This window comes from Dermacentor andersoni, chromosome 3, assembly GCF_023375885.2.
Source record: "Dermacentor andersoni chromosome 3, qqDerAnde1_hic_scaffold, whole genome shotgun sequence".
Lineage (NCBI taxonomy): Eukaryota > Metazoa > Arthropoda > Arachnida > Ixodida > Ixodidae > Dermacentor > Dermacentor andersoni.
Genome location: NC_092816.1, coordinates 91,029,586 through 91,048,805, shown reverse-complemented (window position 1 = coordinate 91,048,805; position 19,220 = coordinate 91,029,586). Strand labels below are relative to the sequence as shown.

Sequence of the window (19,220 nt, the reverse complement as noted above, 5' to 3'; positions counted from 1 at the left end):
ACTTGTTCACAGTAACCGGAACTGTAGGTGATACACATTTGAAATTTATATTCACTTGTTCCGGATACTTTGCATATTCCAAACACTGAAATTTGAACCAAAGTGAAGATCAAATAGTAGAATATTCTATTGAATGTTTGAAAATATGCTGTGAAAACAGTTTAAACCTTTTGAGGTGTGTCTTTGTTTTGTGTGGTGTGTGTCCCTTTCTTTCATAACAATATATCTAATTGTCATCTATCTTGCATGCTTTTTTTTTTTTTAATATGGCTTGTCTGGTACTTCCAGGTAACAAACCACATGCATGTTATCACCGTGACACAGCATCCTTGACTCCTAGGAGAGTAGTCAGTGCCAAGTTTTCAAGAAAGAAAAAGCAAACAAGAGAGGTGACGATTATTACTGTGGGACAAAGATACAGCCCCAAAGGGGTGCAGAGTACTTTTAGAGAGTGCTGAACATTCACACAATCCTATGAAACACGTTTAGTTTGACTTTAGATGCCTTGATCGGTTTGGTCTCGGTTTGACCGAGGCTGTACCTAAAGGAGCATGATGTTCGCGCACCTTCCACTACTGCAGCCATGGCCTCAGCAGGGTGGACTACAGCTGACCCCGCAGCAGATCATGCAGATACGCCAGCGCCAGCTTCAGATGCGTCACCTGACACCACAGCAGCAGCAGATTTTGATGCAGAACCTCCAAAGGCAGCAACAGCAGCAGCAGCGACCTCTTACCATGCAGCAGTTCCAGCAGGCAGTGCACGCTGGTCAGCAGCCCATGCAAAACCTCCAGCAGGCGCAGCAACAACAGCAGCAGCAAGCACAGCAACCTCCTGGGGGCGGCCAGCCGGGTGTCCCTCAGCTGCTGAGGCATCCGCAGCAGCAGGTGCTCATTCAGCAGATGCAGCAGCGTCAGGGCATGCCTCCCCGAATGCCTGCTCAGCAATTCCAGCAGACTGTCCAGGTAGCTCAGTCAGTTGTTTGTTTCGCTAATGAGTGCACACTGCACCCAGGCCTAATTTCTTCTAGATGATTCTTTTATCGTTTCCTCTTTTTGTATTTGCAAAAACAAAAGTGCCGTGAGTGCTTTGTGTTTGTGTGTGTGTGCATGCATGTGTGAGTTTATGCGTAACCACCAAGCAAGCAAGCGAGCGAAATCGGGGCATGATAAGGGCGTTGGCTTTGCTCTCGTTCAATGGTGAAGCATAAACAGCATGGCACTTTGGGCGTTTGCTAAAGACTCGACAGTTATGCTTCTTGGCAGTTCAATTTTCAGTTCAAATTTTTCAATTTCCTGTGTGAAATTGGCCAAAATTTATAACACTGCTGAAATTAGCAGCTTCATCATTTTGTGTGTATGTGAGAAAAAGGGGGGGGGGAGGTAAGAGGTTGTAGAAGTGGTCACCCTCCTTCCAAAGAGCTTGCTACCCAAATGTCTACAGTAATGTTCATCCTGAAATACTAAAATATGCGCCAGGCTTCTACTCTTTACCTCCCCCTTCTCCTCAAGTGACTTATGAGACCACTGAGCAGCATAAACTAAAATGCTTATGCTGAAGAGGAAATGTTTTGTCAATGTAGCAAATCCACTGTGCAACATTTTGACAGTGCTCGTTGCAGTGGGAACAACAATGACGGTTGAGCAAAACAGCATAGGTAGATTTGCATGCCACAGCAGTAAATGTTTGCACTGAAATTCACTGTGCTAAGCCCCTACAAAATCATTTGCCCACAATATTGCCCTGACTGATGTGGTCATGACTTTGTAATTTAGATGAAACGAGATTTTTCTCTCTTCTATTCTTTATTTCACCTTGGGCATCATGCGCCGCCCATGTCTTTTGTCATCAGCACTTCTCAACAACTTGTTGTCCCTGTGTCCCATGGTAGCGGAAAAACCAAAATGTAGGTTGAACTTTTTTTGAAAGAACCGTGGCAAAAAGTCAACCCCCATCTTATATATTGGTCATTTCTCACCTGTTTATACTGTTTTTTTCCTTCTTTTTCATTGTTTTTACAAATAAAGTTTGAGGGCTGACCTATATTCCGGTCTGACATACATTCCTATCTGACCTATATTCCGGTTTTTACATAGCTGCCACTCTGCGTCATTGTAAGGCTACAGCATTGAAGTGCAGGTCACCCTTTATCGCACTGTAGGTTACTGAACAGAATCATCTCTTAGTACACCCAATACATACATACCACACACTTGATCAGAAGGACCTACCTGGCCGCCTCGGTATGTTTGTACACAATCGTCAAAATTGTTTCAGGGTCCCTTTAAGAAGACTTTCGAAAATGACCAAGTTTACACAAGACCTGCAGTATTTTGTGATTTAGAATTTCCTCGATTCTTTTGTCCCGTCTTTCTCTCAGGGCCAAGTGGCTGGGCAGCAACAGCCGCAGCAGGCACCACCACAGAATTCTCCAAATGCCGGTCAGCAGCCGCCACAGCCGCAGCAGATGCTGGCGGGTGCGCAGGGTATGGCGCCGGGACAGTCATCACCGCAGGCCATCATGAAACCACCACCCCAGTACCCATACACAGCCGAAAGACCGCTGGTCCGCCCACCGTACCCGCCACAGCAACAGCCACAGCAGCAGCAATCCAGTTCAGTGGGCCAGCAGCAGGCCGCCGGACCACAGGTTGGTCGTAACGACAATGATTTACTTTTGCTTCAGGCAACGTAACAGTGAAGTGTTGCCAACAGTTGTACTGCTACATGTCTGCATTAACGGGCTGTGTTAAGAAGAAACTGCAGACAAACATAGACGGGGGGGGCACGGGCCTCGGAGACGCAATATCACACAAAAACATCAATTTTCTGAAAGCTTTATTTTTGGATTCTACACTGACTGACGCATGGTCTTGGAAAGTATTGTGTGTTGTGGACTAATATTTTAGTTAATAACCTTTCATATCATGTCGGCGAGCTTAATTTCTACTGATGAACAGGTAAAAAATTTCCTTTTTTCGGGATACGCAGCTGCCATTTCTGATCATAATCATCGTGGTCTCGTTTGAAAGAGCTGCTGTTCTTCTTCAGTTTTCATGCCACAGCTACCCTACGCACTGAATGGCTATGCAGAAAAAGCCAACCAAAAAGCTGTCCTGCACTTGCCAACCTATGAGCTTCAATATTCGTAAAAATCCCAGTGGACATGACAAAAAGGGAAAGGGGGAATGTATAGCATACATTTCTTACATGTTTGCCCTGGTCACATACTTTTTGGGAGTACATTCGCACTTTATTTACCATGATTTACATTTAGACGCAATCAAACAAGCAGCAACCAGCTTAATGTAACAGCAAAGACAAACAAGGAACAAAAAAGATATCACTATGTCTGTTTCCAGGATTTAGCTTTTATCAATTTGGCCTACTTAAGGAACTTGTCTTAATAAACTTGTTCGAAGCAAGTACTCTGGCATATGGCTTCTTGCAGTGGCACAAGAGGACGGTGCCGGTACTACCATATGGAATAGTCAAAAAGTCAAATATTCGAGAAACTGAATATTACATATTCGATGAATTGAATTATTCGAATGTTCACTATTCGATACGAAATCAAGTATTCGCCCAACCCTAAGAGCAAAGTAATCTGCTAAATATGACTCATCTGATTTTTCACTTTAGTGTCCCCTAAATCAGGTTAGACTGGTAGAGCATGTATTAAAATTTATTTGCGTTTCACTTGAACATGTTTGCATGTCCGTGAAGGATCAAGTGCGAATTCATTGTCGGGAATGGGAAAAATATGCATGCACGCTGCCCTTGATGGTTCATGTCCATATAGTATAAATTACCTGTTCAGCCAGTTTGGGTCAGTGCTTTACATTTAGTTTCATCAAAAGGAGAGAAACCTTTATAATGCACAGCAACTACACAAGCGCTACTTGCAAAGCAACCAGCCACTGTGGAAAATTTGGGGTTTTATGTAAGGGGCCTGTAATGGTTGTTTCACTGCTCCTTCCCCACTCCCCCTATAAAGAACTTCGACGTTTTAGAATTTTCTGCATGCACTCTGATATCGAACTTAAAACTTAGCACTGAGATGTCACTGCATCACTTCTTCACTTTATTACCTTAAATACCTCGGTTAGGGGGTATTAAATAAGGGGTAGGTTTACAAATAAAGGTTACAGAGAGTGATCTTCATGACAAACAAATGCAGTTAAGTTGTCTGCAAAAGTTGATGAACACGTGATGGCTGCAATGTCACGGGAAAGGCCATTCCAGTCCACCGCTGTGCAAAGAAAAATTGAGGCCGCAAAAGTAGTGGTGTGAGCACGTGCGCGTGCGATTGAGTAAGGATGGGACGTACGGGGAGATATGCGCGCCAGTGGGATGATATACGATGCTTGATTGAGGGAACTGTGAAATAATTTGTGAAACAAACAAAGACTGGCGATGCGGCGACGCACAGAAAGATTAGCAAGATCAATTTTACGTTTTAGGGGTGATATGCTTATGTCGTATGAATATGAAGAATGGATAAACCTAGTGGCACGATTTTGTACAGATTCTAGTACGTTTCTTAAGTATACCTGGTGCGAGCTCCAGATGGGCGCTGCATATTCTAGTTTCGATCTGATGAGTGATTTGTACGCGAGATGATGGTGCATGACGCAAATGATGTTTTGAAAGACCGAGGGATCTGTTCGCGGATGATATGATATTGCTGATGTGTGCGTTCCATGAAAGGTCAGAGGATAAGGTAACGCCTAGGTATTTGTATGATTGAACTTGTTTGACAATGGAGTGAGAGACTAGGTATGAGAATGATAAGGGATTAAGCTTGCGTTGAAAGGAAACGAGCTTGCATTTAGTGGGATTAAGCTTCATTAACCAGAGATCACACCACTGTTGCACAAGGTTAAGGTCATGTTGGAATCTTTGTAATTGTGCGATAGATGACACAGTCGTCGGCAAATAAACGGATATGGGAGGATACATGTACGGGCAGGTCGTTAATATACATATATGAGGAATAAGAAGGGGGCGAGTAAAGATCCTTGGGGGACATTGGATGTTACTGGGACAGAGCTGGAACGGCTATTTTTAATTGAAACAAACTGGGAGCGTTTGTTGAGAAATGCTCTGATCCATGCGAGAAGGTTAGGGTGCAAATTCAGCTGGGAGAGTTTTAGTATAAGGCATTTATGTGGTACTGTATTGAATGCTTTTGCGAAGTCGAGAAAGATTGCATCGGTCTGAAGGTTGTGGTCGAGATTAGAGTGTACATCATGAAGAAATATAGTAAGTTGGGTTTCACAAGATAAAGATTTACGGAATCCGTGATGCTCTTAAGAAGGCTTCATGTATTGCACAAAATTTTGTTATAGTTCGTCCTTTTTAGCTCACTTCGTGTTGAAGGGCCCCTCACCAGGCCCCATAACAAATTTCGGGTATATGTTAGAAGTTATGTGTACTCACGGAAGCGTTCTGCCGCAAAAATTTTTCAAATCGGCTCATTAATAGCTGAGATAGAAATATTTCAGTGCTGCGAACCCATGATTTCAGCAGGCGGGCTCCACTGCCAAGCAAGACGCTCTCTCCACTCGCCCTGTGTAGCCTACGCAAGCTAAATTCCTTCCCTGCATTCTCCCATACCGGACCTCGAGGATTGCATGACGCATACGGCACAATCCCCGTCTTCATTGTTCCTTTTTTTTTTTTTTTGCCCATTGCTGTTTCTTTTCTTTCTTTTTTCTTGGCGCTATGCATTTCCATCGACGGTGTCGTGCGCGAGCTGTTGTCTCGTTCGTGCAGCTCAAGATTTTGCGCGCTGTGCACAAGGAAACATGACTAGTGGTATAATTCAGTGCTACACGAACACTGAGGCAGAACAAGTGGATCGCAGAGCGTGATCACGTGCTGGAACACTGTATAAAATGGCATAGTTTCAATACCTGCGCACATGACTGTGTCAACAAGCAGACTAAGCGGCAGTACATCTCTCTTGCTTCGGTGTGAAGTAAAACAAAAAACAACACGCAGACATTCCGTTTGTGTGTTTTATTATTTCTGTAAACTTCACTTAGTCAATTCAAGCAACAGATCGCACAGATAACAGATGTTGTCTTGAATAATTCTCGAAGTCAGTTGTCACCACAAGCGACGTCACACTGCGGACACGATTACGTAGGCGCAGGAGCCCGACTACCTATCCTTTCCTCTCCGGGCGGATTCACCGTGAGTGAAGAGGGAAAGGCGTTCGGATTGCAATTTCAGGCCTTCTCGCGGCACGTAGCGTCATAATACTTTGCAGACATGATTGTTATCGCGCAATGTAATGCTCTGTGCTTGTCAGCTCAAAAGGGCCAGACCTGGTGAGGGGCCCTTTAACAAGGGTCTGTCCCTGTTTGTCTCCTTGCAGCAGTTGCAGTGGGCCAACTTCCAGCAACAGCAGCAGAGGAAGACTCCCGACGGTGGTGTCCCAGCGCCCTTGCCGCAGCCGCAGCAAGCAGTCCAGTGGCGACCCGCTGCTGTGCCTGCAGGCAGTGACGAGCTCAAGGCTAAGGTGCCGCAGGGGCTACCCGGGCAGCCTCCAGTACGTCCCGAGGGCGGCTTGCATCCTCAGCAGCAGGCAGCGCTCTGGCAACAGCAGCAGGCACAGCAGCTGCAGCTTCACAAGGTGGCGTCCGTGTTTGGACAGCATCTCATTTAGTGGAGCGCGCCAGAATTGCATTAAGGGGACACTAAAAGAAAAAAATTGGGCAGATCCCAGACAGTATGGAAATTGGTTTAAGCAAAGTTTTTATTGGTGTTTGTCAGGAACGCTATCCTTTAGTGACCATTTGAAGGTAGAAAGCGCACAGTGGGGTTGGACACATCTTTTGTGGTCACCACATGTCTGCTCGACAACCACAGTCAAGTTCATGCTCAAGGAAAGAGTGGACTACAACAACGTATACACTATAAAACCAATTATTATGTTTGGAACTACAGTTGAACCTCGCAATAACGAAATCGGCGGGAAACGCGAAAAAATTCGCTGTCGCGAGAATTTCGTTGTTGCGAAAAGAGACAGCACAGATAGGTAATGCATCGCAGAACAAAACTTTACTGTCCAAATTCCGTTAGCTTACTTTGCAAGCTTTGCTCGAGGATATAGAACCGCATTGTTGACAGTACAAAGTGTGCTGCATGCGTCGACCAGCAGTGGCAGTAGTGCCGTAGCGCAGAATTTACGGTCAACTGCTTTCGGAGATGCGATCACTTGCCGAGATTTTGCGTAACTCGGCACCGGACGCAGAGCAACAGCGCATGCAGCAGCATTTCTCCAGCACACGCTGTTGCCCGTAAGCGCCGACGCGGGCGGTGCTGATAGCAAAAGTGATCGTATCTCGTGTACGCAAAGGCAAATGATCGAGATAACGGCCCTTTCGCGCAAATCTACATCTGGCGTAGAATCCGCACACGATGCCTGTCGGGTGGCACCAAAACCAGCGTTCTTGAAGCAAGGGATGCGTATTCCCGGACGATCAGTCAATCATGGCCCCATACGTGACACTCCATATGCCTCGACCGCCATCTCAAGTGCCATAAACAATTCCACGTAGGTGGGACGTGGATTTCTTTGTTTTTGCTGCATTTTTCCCACCGAGGCGCACATTACGCAGTGCACTGCCGCGATCGGGGATTGTTGTTCGAAACACGCGTCCAGTTTGCGTTCAGTCTCGCCTCACGTGATTGGACTAGGCGGGGAACGCAAAATGAACCGCGGGGAACGCAAAATGAACGCGCGTTTCGGACAACGATCTCGCCTGGTAGGCGCACAAACACCGCCGTCACATGTCGGTAGCAACGTGCGTGCCGCTCATGGTGCCGCTTCAAACGGGCGATCAACAAACAAGATGGCGGCCATGTCGTGTTTCCAGCGCACTGATCGCTTCCGGCGCTTGGTTGTGCTGGTGAACGAAAATGGCGGCGCCCACGCAAGTGTAATGTGGTGGTATTTTACGCAATTTTAATGCAGAACAATCACATTTGAGCACATTTTGGAGCCTGCTAGCCTTACGCAATATGCGGAGTTACGTTCCGGCAAATTTCGTTGATGCGGGATTGCAGTACAGCTACATTTCGTTGCCGAGAGGTACGAAATGCATTGAATCCTATGGGCGTTCGCCGGGGATACGAAAATGTTTCGTTGTCGCGGGAATTTCGTTGTTGCGGTATTTCGTTATCGCGGGTTCCGACTGTACTGCTCAGACCACTTAGAATATTATTGCTTAAGGCCGGGATACGTGAAGCGGAAAACCGGCGTCCAAGCGACGAAATATGCCTGGCGGTGAACGCTCGCCCCTCGGCATCCAAAAATTTCACTCCCGCCAGCTACCCGGTCCAATTGGGAAAACGCTGCCCGACGAAAATCTCCGTCGGAAGTGGCGGGAGTGCATCGTGCGCTCACTGGGCGTCACAACGATCGATCTCCCTCTGACTTCCGACAACTGGTTGGTTTTTGTGTATTTTTGCTTTTCCATCAGAGCGTCCTTCGCGCAGCCGCACTGAAGCGAAGAAATGCGGGCATTTGTGCTAGTTTGGCTGCGCACTTTTGGCCTCTCTTTACGTGAAAGGGACACCGTTGATCATTACAGCCAGATATTGTCTACAAACTTAAGTGAAGTGCTCACGAAACAGATAATTATAAGTGCAGTGCAGCTTTCTTACCAACCCAATCGAAGGTTCCATGGCGCAACATAGTGTTTGCATTGTACTGCTTTTTATTGTCTTCTTTTTGGGGGGGGGGGGGGGTGCCGGCCATATGGGTTCGGGTATAGGGGACGAAACGGTTTCTCATTCGCGGCGCCCGAAGCTGCTTTTTTTCCTTTTTCGCCATCGACATGCGTGCTTGTAAAGTTTGGTTTTGTGCTTCTTCGGTCAGAAATCACCCCTGCTCTACTACAACCATAACTCCCTTCTGCTCAAGTGCCTTGAGGGAAAAGAGTGACGAGAGATTATAGTTAGAAGCCGACCATGCCTGGTCTTGTGGCTCTGTGCATCGGTGTGGACCCAGGCAGTGCATGGAATGCCTAGGGCATCAAGAAAGATAGCCGCTGACTGGCCCATTTCACGCCAAATACGGATAATTCTATCCTCTCCGGCTGCAGTACTAAACGCTTGTTGTTGGAGGAGGCTTTAAAGCAGAAACTGAAAGTGAAGTAAACGTGAATAACCACAATGTGTTTTGACACAAAGTAAAATAAAGTCACTGTTGGAGAACCACAAAACCTTCTGCAACGCCTGCGCTCCGCAGTGCCACCACTCAACATAGCCAGACGGCGCAAAGCTAGCCCGCTAAAACGCTTACAGCTCAATGAAATGTGTGGAAATCGTTTGTAAGTGCCTCTATGAAACTTTTTTCCAAGTTGTTTAGTCATTAACAACAAATAATACAAAGAAATGCCTATTTACGATTTTTCCTTTTCTTACTCAAAAACACATTCCTAGAGTCTGGCAACACTGACAAATATGCCGTGAGCGCGCGGCGTCATCCGCCTGTTTTTCACTGAATGTAAGCTGGTTTTTTATTCTATGTAAGCGATGCCAGCAAACCATCGGCGGCGTCTTGCTGTGTCTATTTGTGGCGGGCGAAGTTCGCCATGAAAGTTCATCTCCACGTATCCCCGGCTTTATAGTGCAAGACTTTATACAATGCAGCCTTCTACGACTCCTGTTTATCTTCCCATAGAACTCAATGTATACGCGTGACTTTTACAGTGCAGCCATGCAGGACGAAATATCGGTTATAATGCGAATGCCGGAAAATCCTGCAGAAACGTGAGGCTGCGAGCGTGCTTCTCAACGAGGTGCCCTGGCCGAGGGGAGAGCAACGAGGCCGATTCAGAGGAGGAGGAGAAGATCCGGAGCGAACGAACGAACAAAAAATGGAGGGAAAGAAAGACACAGCAGTAGCGTGCCAACTTAGCAGGCACACAGGAGTTGCCTAGGCGACAGAGAAGCCTTCTGCTCCAGCCGCTTGCCAGGGATGCGCAGTCCACACCGAACGCATGCACACTGTCGCTTTTTGGATCTTCAGTTTGTCAATGGAAAGTAAATACAGTCGCTGACTCATTTTATTGGACGCGAACAGATTTATCGGGCAGGCCAAAAAGACTAATTTCAATTGTAAGATCAGTTTGTTGTTTACAACTCCAGCACTGCGGAAAAATCAGTTTGAGGGTGCGAGTGCATCTTGTGTTTACCCATCACGATGCCCGTCATTGCAAAGTGCAGATGTCTTGCGCACAATCGTGACCCCATGGTGCTGTCAGTTTAAGCTGTGTTCTGCAAGTCTATCAGTTCAGTCCGCACACGAGATTTCGGCGTTCCTACCAGTATGTGCACATACAAACTTGCTTTGTGTGTTTGCGATAGTTGCCGGCTGATTGCCTGCGAACCCCACTTCATGCACGCTGCCTTCAGTGCAGCCTGTGCGCGGGATCTCGCGCCAGGTCAATGTGTATTGGTCTGCGGGTGTGAACATATACAGTCTACGCTCGTTACAACGGCCCCGTGTACAACAGGTTTTCGGATATAACTGACCATATTTTAGGCTTAGTTTCTTCTACCTATTTTATTATTTAATGCAATGTAGTGTGCTTTTAAAGGAGAATGCTGGAACGGACTATCGGCTACAGCGGATGAAATTAGTGGCAATTTTTTTCGAAGTTGGGTGTATAAAACATACTTTTGCCCTGTCGACACAGGCTGACAGCTGACAGCAGCGAGAAAGAGGGGTTCTACGCCCGCGGCTGTTGCTTAAGGTGCAGCCGCTGTATCTTGAAAGCTGTCTACGATGTGGACAAAATGCACACCCACGCGGGCCTCATCTTCAAAGCAATCTGCAACGTGGGCAAAGTGCACCCAGTGCCGGTAGCTTCATATGCGCTGTGCTTTCAACGTTTAGTTTGCGCTGTAGGGAGAGACAGCTCGAAGGTCAATTCGCTCGCTGCTGCTGCTGCGCTTATCTTGCTTAATTTGCTATTGCAATTGATTTTTCACCTTCGAGCGAAACTGTGACTTCTTTGTTCTTTTCTTTTTTTTTTGTTACTTTGGACGTTCGTCACTCGCTCTTTGCAATAAAGTTGTTAGACATCGCGACAAAAGTTTCGGAAGTGAGGTGTTTCGGATATTACTGACTTCAGATAGAATGGACGTTTCTTGTCGGATTATCGGGGTCCGTTGTAACGAGAGTTGACTGTATCAAGGACAAGCTTCCTACAACGGCCTACTCTCCGAGGCCCCGGCCAGCTAGGCCTAACCAGCACTGTCTCGTCGAAAGTCGGTGGCCAAAGTTTCGGCTTGGTTCAGAGTCAAAGAAATGCTTCACCGTGGCTGTACAGCAGTTAGAAAGGGGAAGAACCAGCTTACCAACAAAAGTGAGGGCACATTCTATTGTATCATTCAGTGATCCGGACACATGCGGCTACTTGGTCTACATTTGTTGCGCGTGCACAGCCTTTGAAAAATGTTTTGGGTACAGTGTGGTACCGCTTATAGTGTGGAAATTCGCGACTCCAGTCACTTACATTATTAGCAGTTTATGCTGTAGTAGTTGGAGCAAGCGTGCTAGCTGTACATAGTTAGCATCACTGAGATAATCCTCGAAGAAAATAAGCAAGTTAAATGGTGCTTCTGCCTTCCCAGCTGTGTACGGGTGGCCACGGTGTCTGTCGCAGCATCAGCCTGGCTAGATAACCACATGTGGGAAGTCAGAAATAATGCATGTAACAAAGTAAATGCATTTTTTTTTTGAAGTCTCCATAAATATATTAATGTATTCGAAACCTCACTTTAATGGAGTAAGATTATCCTGCCAATGGACATAATGACCAAGATTTATCTTTGTGAACAAAAAAGTAGGGATGTGCGAATACCAAATAGTAGCTTTCAAAATGAATATCGAATCGAATCAAGAAAAGAAAAGCCAAATGTCGAACATCAGAAAATTTAATACAATCGTTTATGCTTGCAAGTTTTATGCAAAAAGCACAGTGCTGCGCATGTTCAGGAGGCTAATCAGATTACTTCAAAATAATCTTGCTAGCTATCAGTAACTTTGTTACCTATCAAACGAGATGCATATTACGCTGTACTCTTATTAAAGGGGACGCCAAATAATTATGCCGTAATAGGTCCGTCTGGATATTTTAAATCTGCAATAAAGATAACGACTCTAGAGGGTCACATCTGGCAAAAGAAAAAAAAAATGATGACGCTCAAAGGCTTAAAGAGGTGTGAGAGTACCATGGCATGGCAATGACGGCTTAATTCAGGGTGTAGATGTATGGTCAGACACGGCAGACCCTGTTTTGAGCTCTCAATTGCTGTTGTGGCAGAAGGACACTGTGCCTTTGTGGTGTGCCCGACACAGAGCACCATGGTCCTGTAAAGTATACCTTATCTAGTTCGCTTGCCAGCTCTGCAGTGATTGACTGTGTACTCTCAGGCTCAGAAACTCGCATCTACACTGTGGCCTGTGCACCATGCTTAGGGCTACACTGCAACAAGCGATCCCAACTGCTCCCATCTGCGACATAGATGCAGTACCTAACTGTGGCTTACTTCTGGCCAATGACACCCTTATCTTTCTATCTTTCCTTGATTTTAATATTTCCGTCCTCTTTCCCTTTCCCTATTGTAGGGTAGCCAGCCGGGCTCAGTCCTGGTTAACTTCCCTACCTTTTATTTATCATTTGCTCTCTCTCTCTCTATCTTTCCTTGAACACTCTAGTATAGTTAAACTTTTCATAATCTCTTGTCTATAGAATCTCAATATAGCAAAGTGTGTTTGTATGTAATTTCAGTATAATGAAATTTCGCTTCTGCCACAATGGAAAGCCAAGACAATAAATAAATCAAACTTCGGTGGCCGGTCAAATGATTGAATTACGAGCATCTGCTTGCAAACGCACCTCTCAAATTGCATGCCGCCCGACAAGAGCGATTGCCGCAGTGGAGCGGCATCACATTCCGTATAAAGTCCAAGTGTGATAACATCCTATCGTGGCCCGGGCACTTTGTGCTTTAGGTGCAAGTGGAAGTGTGTGAGGGTGAGACAAGAAAGATGGTGGCTTCGCGAGCGCCGCCTTCCCGCGCAAGCAAAGGGTAACACGATCAAGCGTGTGCACGAGGAGCAAGTGGGGGGAGGGTAGCTTGGCACTTTGCGAATTCTGGTGCGCATCTCAGCTGTGGCTGCCCGTGGCTGCAAGTGCGGCTGAGCGCATACGCAGCCGCACACCCTGCTTTAGAGGCAATCTGCTGCATGTGCAAGGAGTGGCCGTGCCGAGACGGCATGGCCACGAGTTTCGGTGACTTGTTGGAACAAGAAGCAGACGAAGCATTCGCTCCCCGCTGCCGGTGCTTTTCCTGATAGCGTCGTCCCAGTGCGGGTGACACTATCAGCAGCGGGGGCGGAGTGCACGCGAGAGCGTGGCTTGCTTCACTTAATTTGTACTGCTTATGTGATATCGTCGACATGGCATGAAACCATATCATTCATCACCGACTACGAAATTTATGAAAGTAAATTGTTTTCTCAATTAAATTTGCTTTTTCAACTGGTCAATAATTTGGAAAATCCTGCGATCCCTTTCCTTGCAAGAAAAATCGATCGGCAACTGTACTTACTTGCATAAAAGGTCGAATTTCAATAAAAATAAATTTCGATATAACGAAGCAAATTGCCGATTTTACCTACTTCGTTATATCGAGGTTTAACTGTACTACTAATCACACGGAAGTCTCACTTGACTTAGTGGCAGCTGGTAGGGTTCTCAGAGGCAGAAATATCTCACTGCAGTGAACGGTAAAACAGTGAGACACGCACAACACTGCTCTTTCCATCTCCGTCACCTTTTCCTGTGGTTGCCTTTATTGAATGTGCAACTTGGTTCTTCAAAGCACGACACCTGTGTGCACCTTATGTCTTCCTTCTCGTCCATGTGTTTTGCACTGCTTTACTACTCCTAATGTTAAATGTTAAGCCAACCAACCCAAGCTTCCATTCTGAGAGAGCCTGCCATGTACGAAATAATGCTTTACTGAGTAGCTTTGTGAACTGTTTATAAATCAAATGCAGGCACAACTTCAACAGCAGCAGCAACAGCAGCAGCCTGTGCCTACGGGGGGAGGAGAACCAGCGCCTTCGAGCAGTGCTGGAAGCCAGAGTGTGCCCACTCCTCAGCAGTTACAGCAGCAGTTGCAGTGGCAGCAGATGCGTCAGGCTGAACTTCAGCGCAGGCAACAGCTCCTCCAGGAGCGGCAGTTGCTTCAGCAGCAACAGCAGCAGCAGGCTCAGCAGCAAGGGCCTCAGCAACAGCAGCAACCGCAACAACAACCTTACATGGTTCAGCGGCCGCCACCACCGCAGTATCCTGGTGAGGAACATGGTGTCATAGTTAGCCTTCTCTACCTTTACAGTATCGCAGTGAGGGGCATGATACCATTGGTGGCCAGTGCCTGTTGCCCTCCAATACCATCCCCATTGGCCACCATAACAACTAGGGTTGTGAAAATAGTCGAAGGTGACCGAATCAATTGGTGGACGTTGAAGTAATTTTATTCACTAATCGAATATCTACTATTTTAGTTTTCGAATCCAGTAGAACCTCGTTGATACGTTCCTATTACATACGTTTTGCCGGCGGCAATCAAGAACACATAAAAAAAGGACCCAGTAGTGTTACACTCATTTTTTACCGGTTCATACGTTCCCGGAAAACAAAATTTTTCGACACCAACGTTCAGTACATCACCAAACTGGGATCGTATGATATGTTTAGCGGCCACTAGATCCCATGTAAACAAGAAAACGTGCAACGTGCACGTGTGATCGAGAATAGTATGTAGCTGCGTGCCGCAGCAGCTTCACCGCAATACTCGCCTGCCCGTCTCACCATGCAAACGCCGGCACGCACTCAGTTTCTAATTTCGGTACCAGCAAATCTTCTTTGGGGTCGTCACACGTACCATTCACAGCTGTCACCGCCAATCCTATTGCGATAAACATCTTAACCTATCTGCTTCACAGTGCGTGGTGCCGCCGGAAACGTAGTGCATGCTTTTAATAGGCGATAACAGAAACACACTGCCGTTCCCTGCTGCAGACTGTGATCGTATGTGTTTTCGGGCACTAGATCCCATGTGAAAAAGAAAAGGCGCGATGTGCATGCAATTGAGAGCAAGCAGTACATAGCCGCCCATCTCACATGAAATCGACGGTGCGCATAGTTTCCCATTCTGGTACCAGTTTTTATGTCAACACCGTGTCAGATAATGGGGCATATATGACTTTGTGCACCTGCCATGCAATTGCAGGCGTTGGCATGCCAGGACCTCGAGATCAACTTGCAGCAGTGGGCGTTGCAAGGCCACCGCAGGCGGCACCTGGAATGGTGCAGTTCCAGCAGCAACAGCAACAGCCGCTAGTCCAGCAACAGGTCAGTGCTTGTTGATAGACTTTTTGCTTGCGTTTGTGTGGGGGCTATGGTTGTCACAAGAGCTGCATTGGTGCAACCTTGATCAATTTACACGTCTGTGTCTTGTTACTGTGGCTCATGTTGATTAAATGGATGGGTGAAATTATGCACAACTCCATGAAACCAGACTTTTTCGGTGTACTTGCAGCCTTTCGGTATGGAAACTTGCCGTCTGGACAATAAGCAGTTTTTGTATGATTGGAACATAGACTAGCGGAGGATGCATCTTGCTTGGGGAGTTCTGTGTGCCAGACACTTTTGACGAGGACCATGAGTTGAGGTCAAAGTGCTGGTCTTCTCTTTGGTTTCATGTTTTTGCACTGCTGAGGTGCCTGGCCAGTTCCAGCCAGCATGTGTTTCCACAAATCGAATTGCCGATAATGGCAGACAACAATTCACTATGAGAATTGTAAACTGAAAGCTCTCATAACAATTGGATAAATTGAAAAGATTTGTAGTTTATACAGTCGTATAGTCATGTCTGGCTGCAGGCAGACAGAAGCTTAGCTGCACGCAGGATAGGTCTTGCACAGCAGTTTCCATGGCACCAATGCGCTGGACTGTTCCTTTGTGTTGTGGTTCTGGCTACTGGGTTCATGAGTGCTGACACACATTTGGAGCTTAGTGCGTCTTGTCATGTGTGGTGTAGGGATTAAGATAGCCCAAACATCAATACTGCCCACTTGGTACTTGAAATAAAGGAAATGCTTGCCTGCAGGTGGGCTTGCACTTCTCTAGGAGAGTTCAGTGCAGTGCATTACTAAACGCACATCAGTCTCTTCTCATAGCTTCGAGCAACCTGTTGCAAGACTAGCTTTCAATTTACACGACGCATGCGACGTGCCGTATGACAGCCTCTTGTTTCGGGCACCCTTTGTAGACACACACACCAGTTGACATGGCAAGCACAAAAATGTTATTTGACTAGTGTGCTGACTGTTCGGCTGTAGATGCAGTTGCACGGATCATGGAGTGGACGTGGGCAGAGTGTGGTGTGTCACACAAACTTTCTGTTGCCTTCCTGATTTCAGAATCTGTCAACAGGTAGCAATAGATGGCTATCCCGAGAGTGAAGAGCCAGTTGCTCTTCATTGTTGACACCAACCACAGTCGACTGCCACTACACCAACAAAAGCCATGCGTAGAGCAATGACATCAAGTCACATGATGTCTGTCATGCAGACTGACCTTTAATTAGCTGACAATGGCATACAGAATTCGCCTGCAATAAAAATAGGAAAAACCTTTGTTTTCTGAAGGAAATCTGGAAATCGAAACTTCATAAACCAGTAGAAGGTTGCCATGAAGCACATTATGACCCACTATTATACCAAAAGCATAACTGGTATTCAAGACAGCACAATTTTACTATTTCATCAGCTTTAAAGAGAAATAAAAAATGCTTTATTAATTCAATAGACATTCTGTTGATGAAAATGTATTTATTTTTCAGGCCTTCATATGAAAATTAAGCTGTAATCAACAACGGCATGCTTATTTAGTATTCCCTTCAATACGAGTTCACCATACTTTACCATACGTTACCTTTATTTCTAGGTACCAAACTCGCTGATACCTAGCAACATCCTTGTTATACAATAAGAGCGGGCTCCTGAGCATGTGGAGCAGCTGGGTTTCTTGCAAATCTTTAACCCTTTCACTGTCGGACCTTTCTGGCCGTGACGCACCCCCAGTGTCGGCTTGGTTTCAGGGAACGAGCATAACAGGGAATGAACATAGCAATTTATTTTTGATTATGACTGGTATACAAATAACATTGTCAATGCAATATGCACATTTCAGTGTTCTGCAGCTGTTGTTAGTAACCATCATCATCATCATCAGCCTGACTATAACATCCGTTTAACATCCGAATCTGACGATGCGGAACTCATCTCTTCCTTGCATGAGACGCTGTCCGAGTCCAAATCCAAGCTCGGCTCGTATTCTGAATCGGAAGAGCCACCGTTCCAATGAGCAGACGAAGGTCTCGTGCCGCTCAGCCATCCAAAAGTAACCGCGCGCAGGGAGGATGCGCTATCAGTCGCGCGCACAACGGAGAGAAATGGGATGTTGTGTGATCAAGAAGACAGAGGGAGATGGAAAAAGGCTAAAATTTTTTAATTTATACTTTACTCGTTATTGAGCTCTTTTATTTTTTACTGTACAGTGGAATGTCGTTAATTCAAATCCACTTAATTCAAACAGCCACTGCGGCCATATCAAAACGTTGTTTGTTTTGATGCGTGAAAATGGCGATAATTCTAACACATAATCGTTTACGGCGTTTAATTCGATCATGCAACGCCACTAACCATGCTCTCAGTAGCGCACCGACTGATGCGGTGGTACTTTTGAATGGTAGTGCAGCAACGCGGCAGCTTCTGCTCCCGTCTCCCATTGCAGAAACCACATTTTTACCGCACCAAAGGTTCACACAGTTTAACAGTAAGCACATGTGAATTTGCCTTGAGGTGCAGCTTCACAGTAGAGAAAATTTTTGCCTGGAAGTGTGGCTTCTGGAACTTTTTGCTTAGTTCGGTGCACGTGCGCAGCCTAACGCAGCACTGCACGTAATTCCTCCAATCAGTGAGCTTCCTTTATGTCGAACGCTGTTCAATTAGAAAAAATTTTCAGGCCTCTTTGAGTTCGAATTATCAAGATTTCATCATACAGTCGAACCCACTTATAATGATACTGGTTTTGGCAATATCCCGGATATAGCAATGAGCAGCTGATGCACAGTCAACTTTTGCTTGTGTTCTTGGTAAAATAAATTGCTTACTGCAATGCTTCCAGGCATTGCACAAACAAAGGGCCGCAGGTGGAAAAAGCAAAGCGGCGTGGCCTGCACAGCGACGCCTGTGACGCCATTGTACTCCTGCACTCTAGCACTCTCCCCATCCACTATGGTGCGGAGTTTGAATTATCAGTGGCGGCGCGGATTTCGGTGTGAATTAGCGGGATGTGTTACATATTGCTTTCAGTACGTTGCTGGATGAACCGCAGCGACTACTTCGAATTATCCGAAATTTCGAATTAACGAGTTGTGAATTAGCGAGCTTTTACTGTATCCAATAACGCAGCATGGGAATATTGTAGCAAGCGGTTTATTTCACCATAGAGCACGCACGAAAGTTCAGGGTGGGGCAGCTGCTCATTGTTACATTCGAGTATTGTTAAAACTGGTAATGCTTTAAGTTGGTTCGACTGGGCTTCTTTCTGTTTATAAAATGTTGGAAGGTTTGTGCCCTCAGCTTTTGTACAGCCGGTTATAACAGGTATCAGTTATAACAATGGGATTTTCTTGGCATATGAGTATTGTTATTACTAGGTTCGACTGTATATGATGTTCTATTGGATATCTACTGGTATTCAGTATTTGCACACCCCTAATTGTAACACATTATGGTAATAAGTGCCTTTAAAACATAATTGAGTCTTTTTCGCAACACTCTTCTCTTTAAGGCAGGTTCCTGCAACGTTTTCCATCCCTGGCAGACGCCTATTTCGACGGGGTGACATAGGACTGGCTCGGTCCTTGAAACATGCTACACGGCGTAAGAAGGCATGTGAAGTCAGTGCAACATTGTACTAAATGAAAATTTTTGACAATGTGGTTAAACCTCGATACAGTCTACTTCTACTTGCATTAATTTGACCCTGACGGGACCGAATAAACTGTTCATATTATCTGACGGATCGAATTAGGTGAGAGTCAGAACAGAA

At 45.9% G+C, this 19,220-nt stretch overlaps 1 protein-coding gene across 2 annotated transcripts in view; it reads left to right on the top strand.

Moving 5' to 3' along the window:
* LOC126542341 (uncharacterized) overlaps positions 1 to 19,220 on the top strand; it is an 84,222-nt gene that overhangs the window by 7,384 nt on the left and 57,618 nt on the right. For both annotated transcript variants that reach the window (XM_050189389.3, XM_055076618.2), the window contains exons 7-11: positions 582 to 965; positions 2,381 to 2,650; positions 6,386 to 6,643; positions 14,093 to 14,390; positions 15,331 to 15,452. In XM_050189389.3, the coding sequence (XP_050045346.1) occupies positions 582 to 965; positions 2,381 to 2,650; positions 6,386 to 6,643; positions 14,093 to 14,390; positions 15,331 to 15,452 (1,332 nt within the window). The remainder of the gene's footprint in view (positions 1 to 581; positions 966 to 2,380; positions 2,651 to 6,385; positions 6,644 to 14,092; positions 14,391 to 15,330; positions 15,453 to 19,220) is intronic.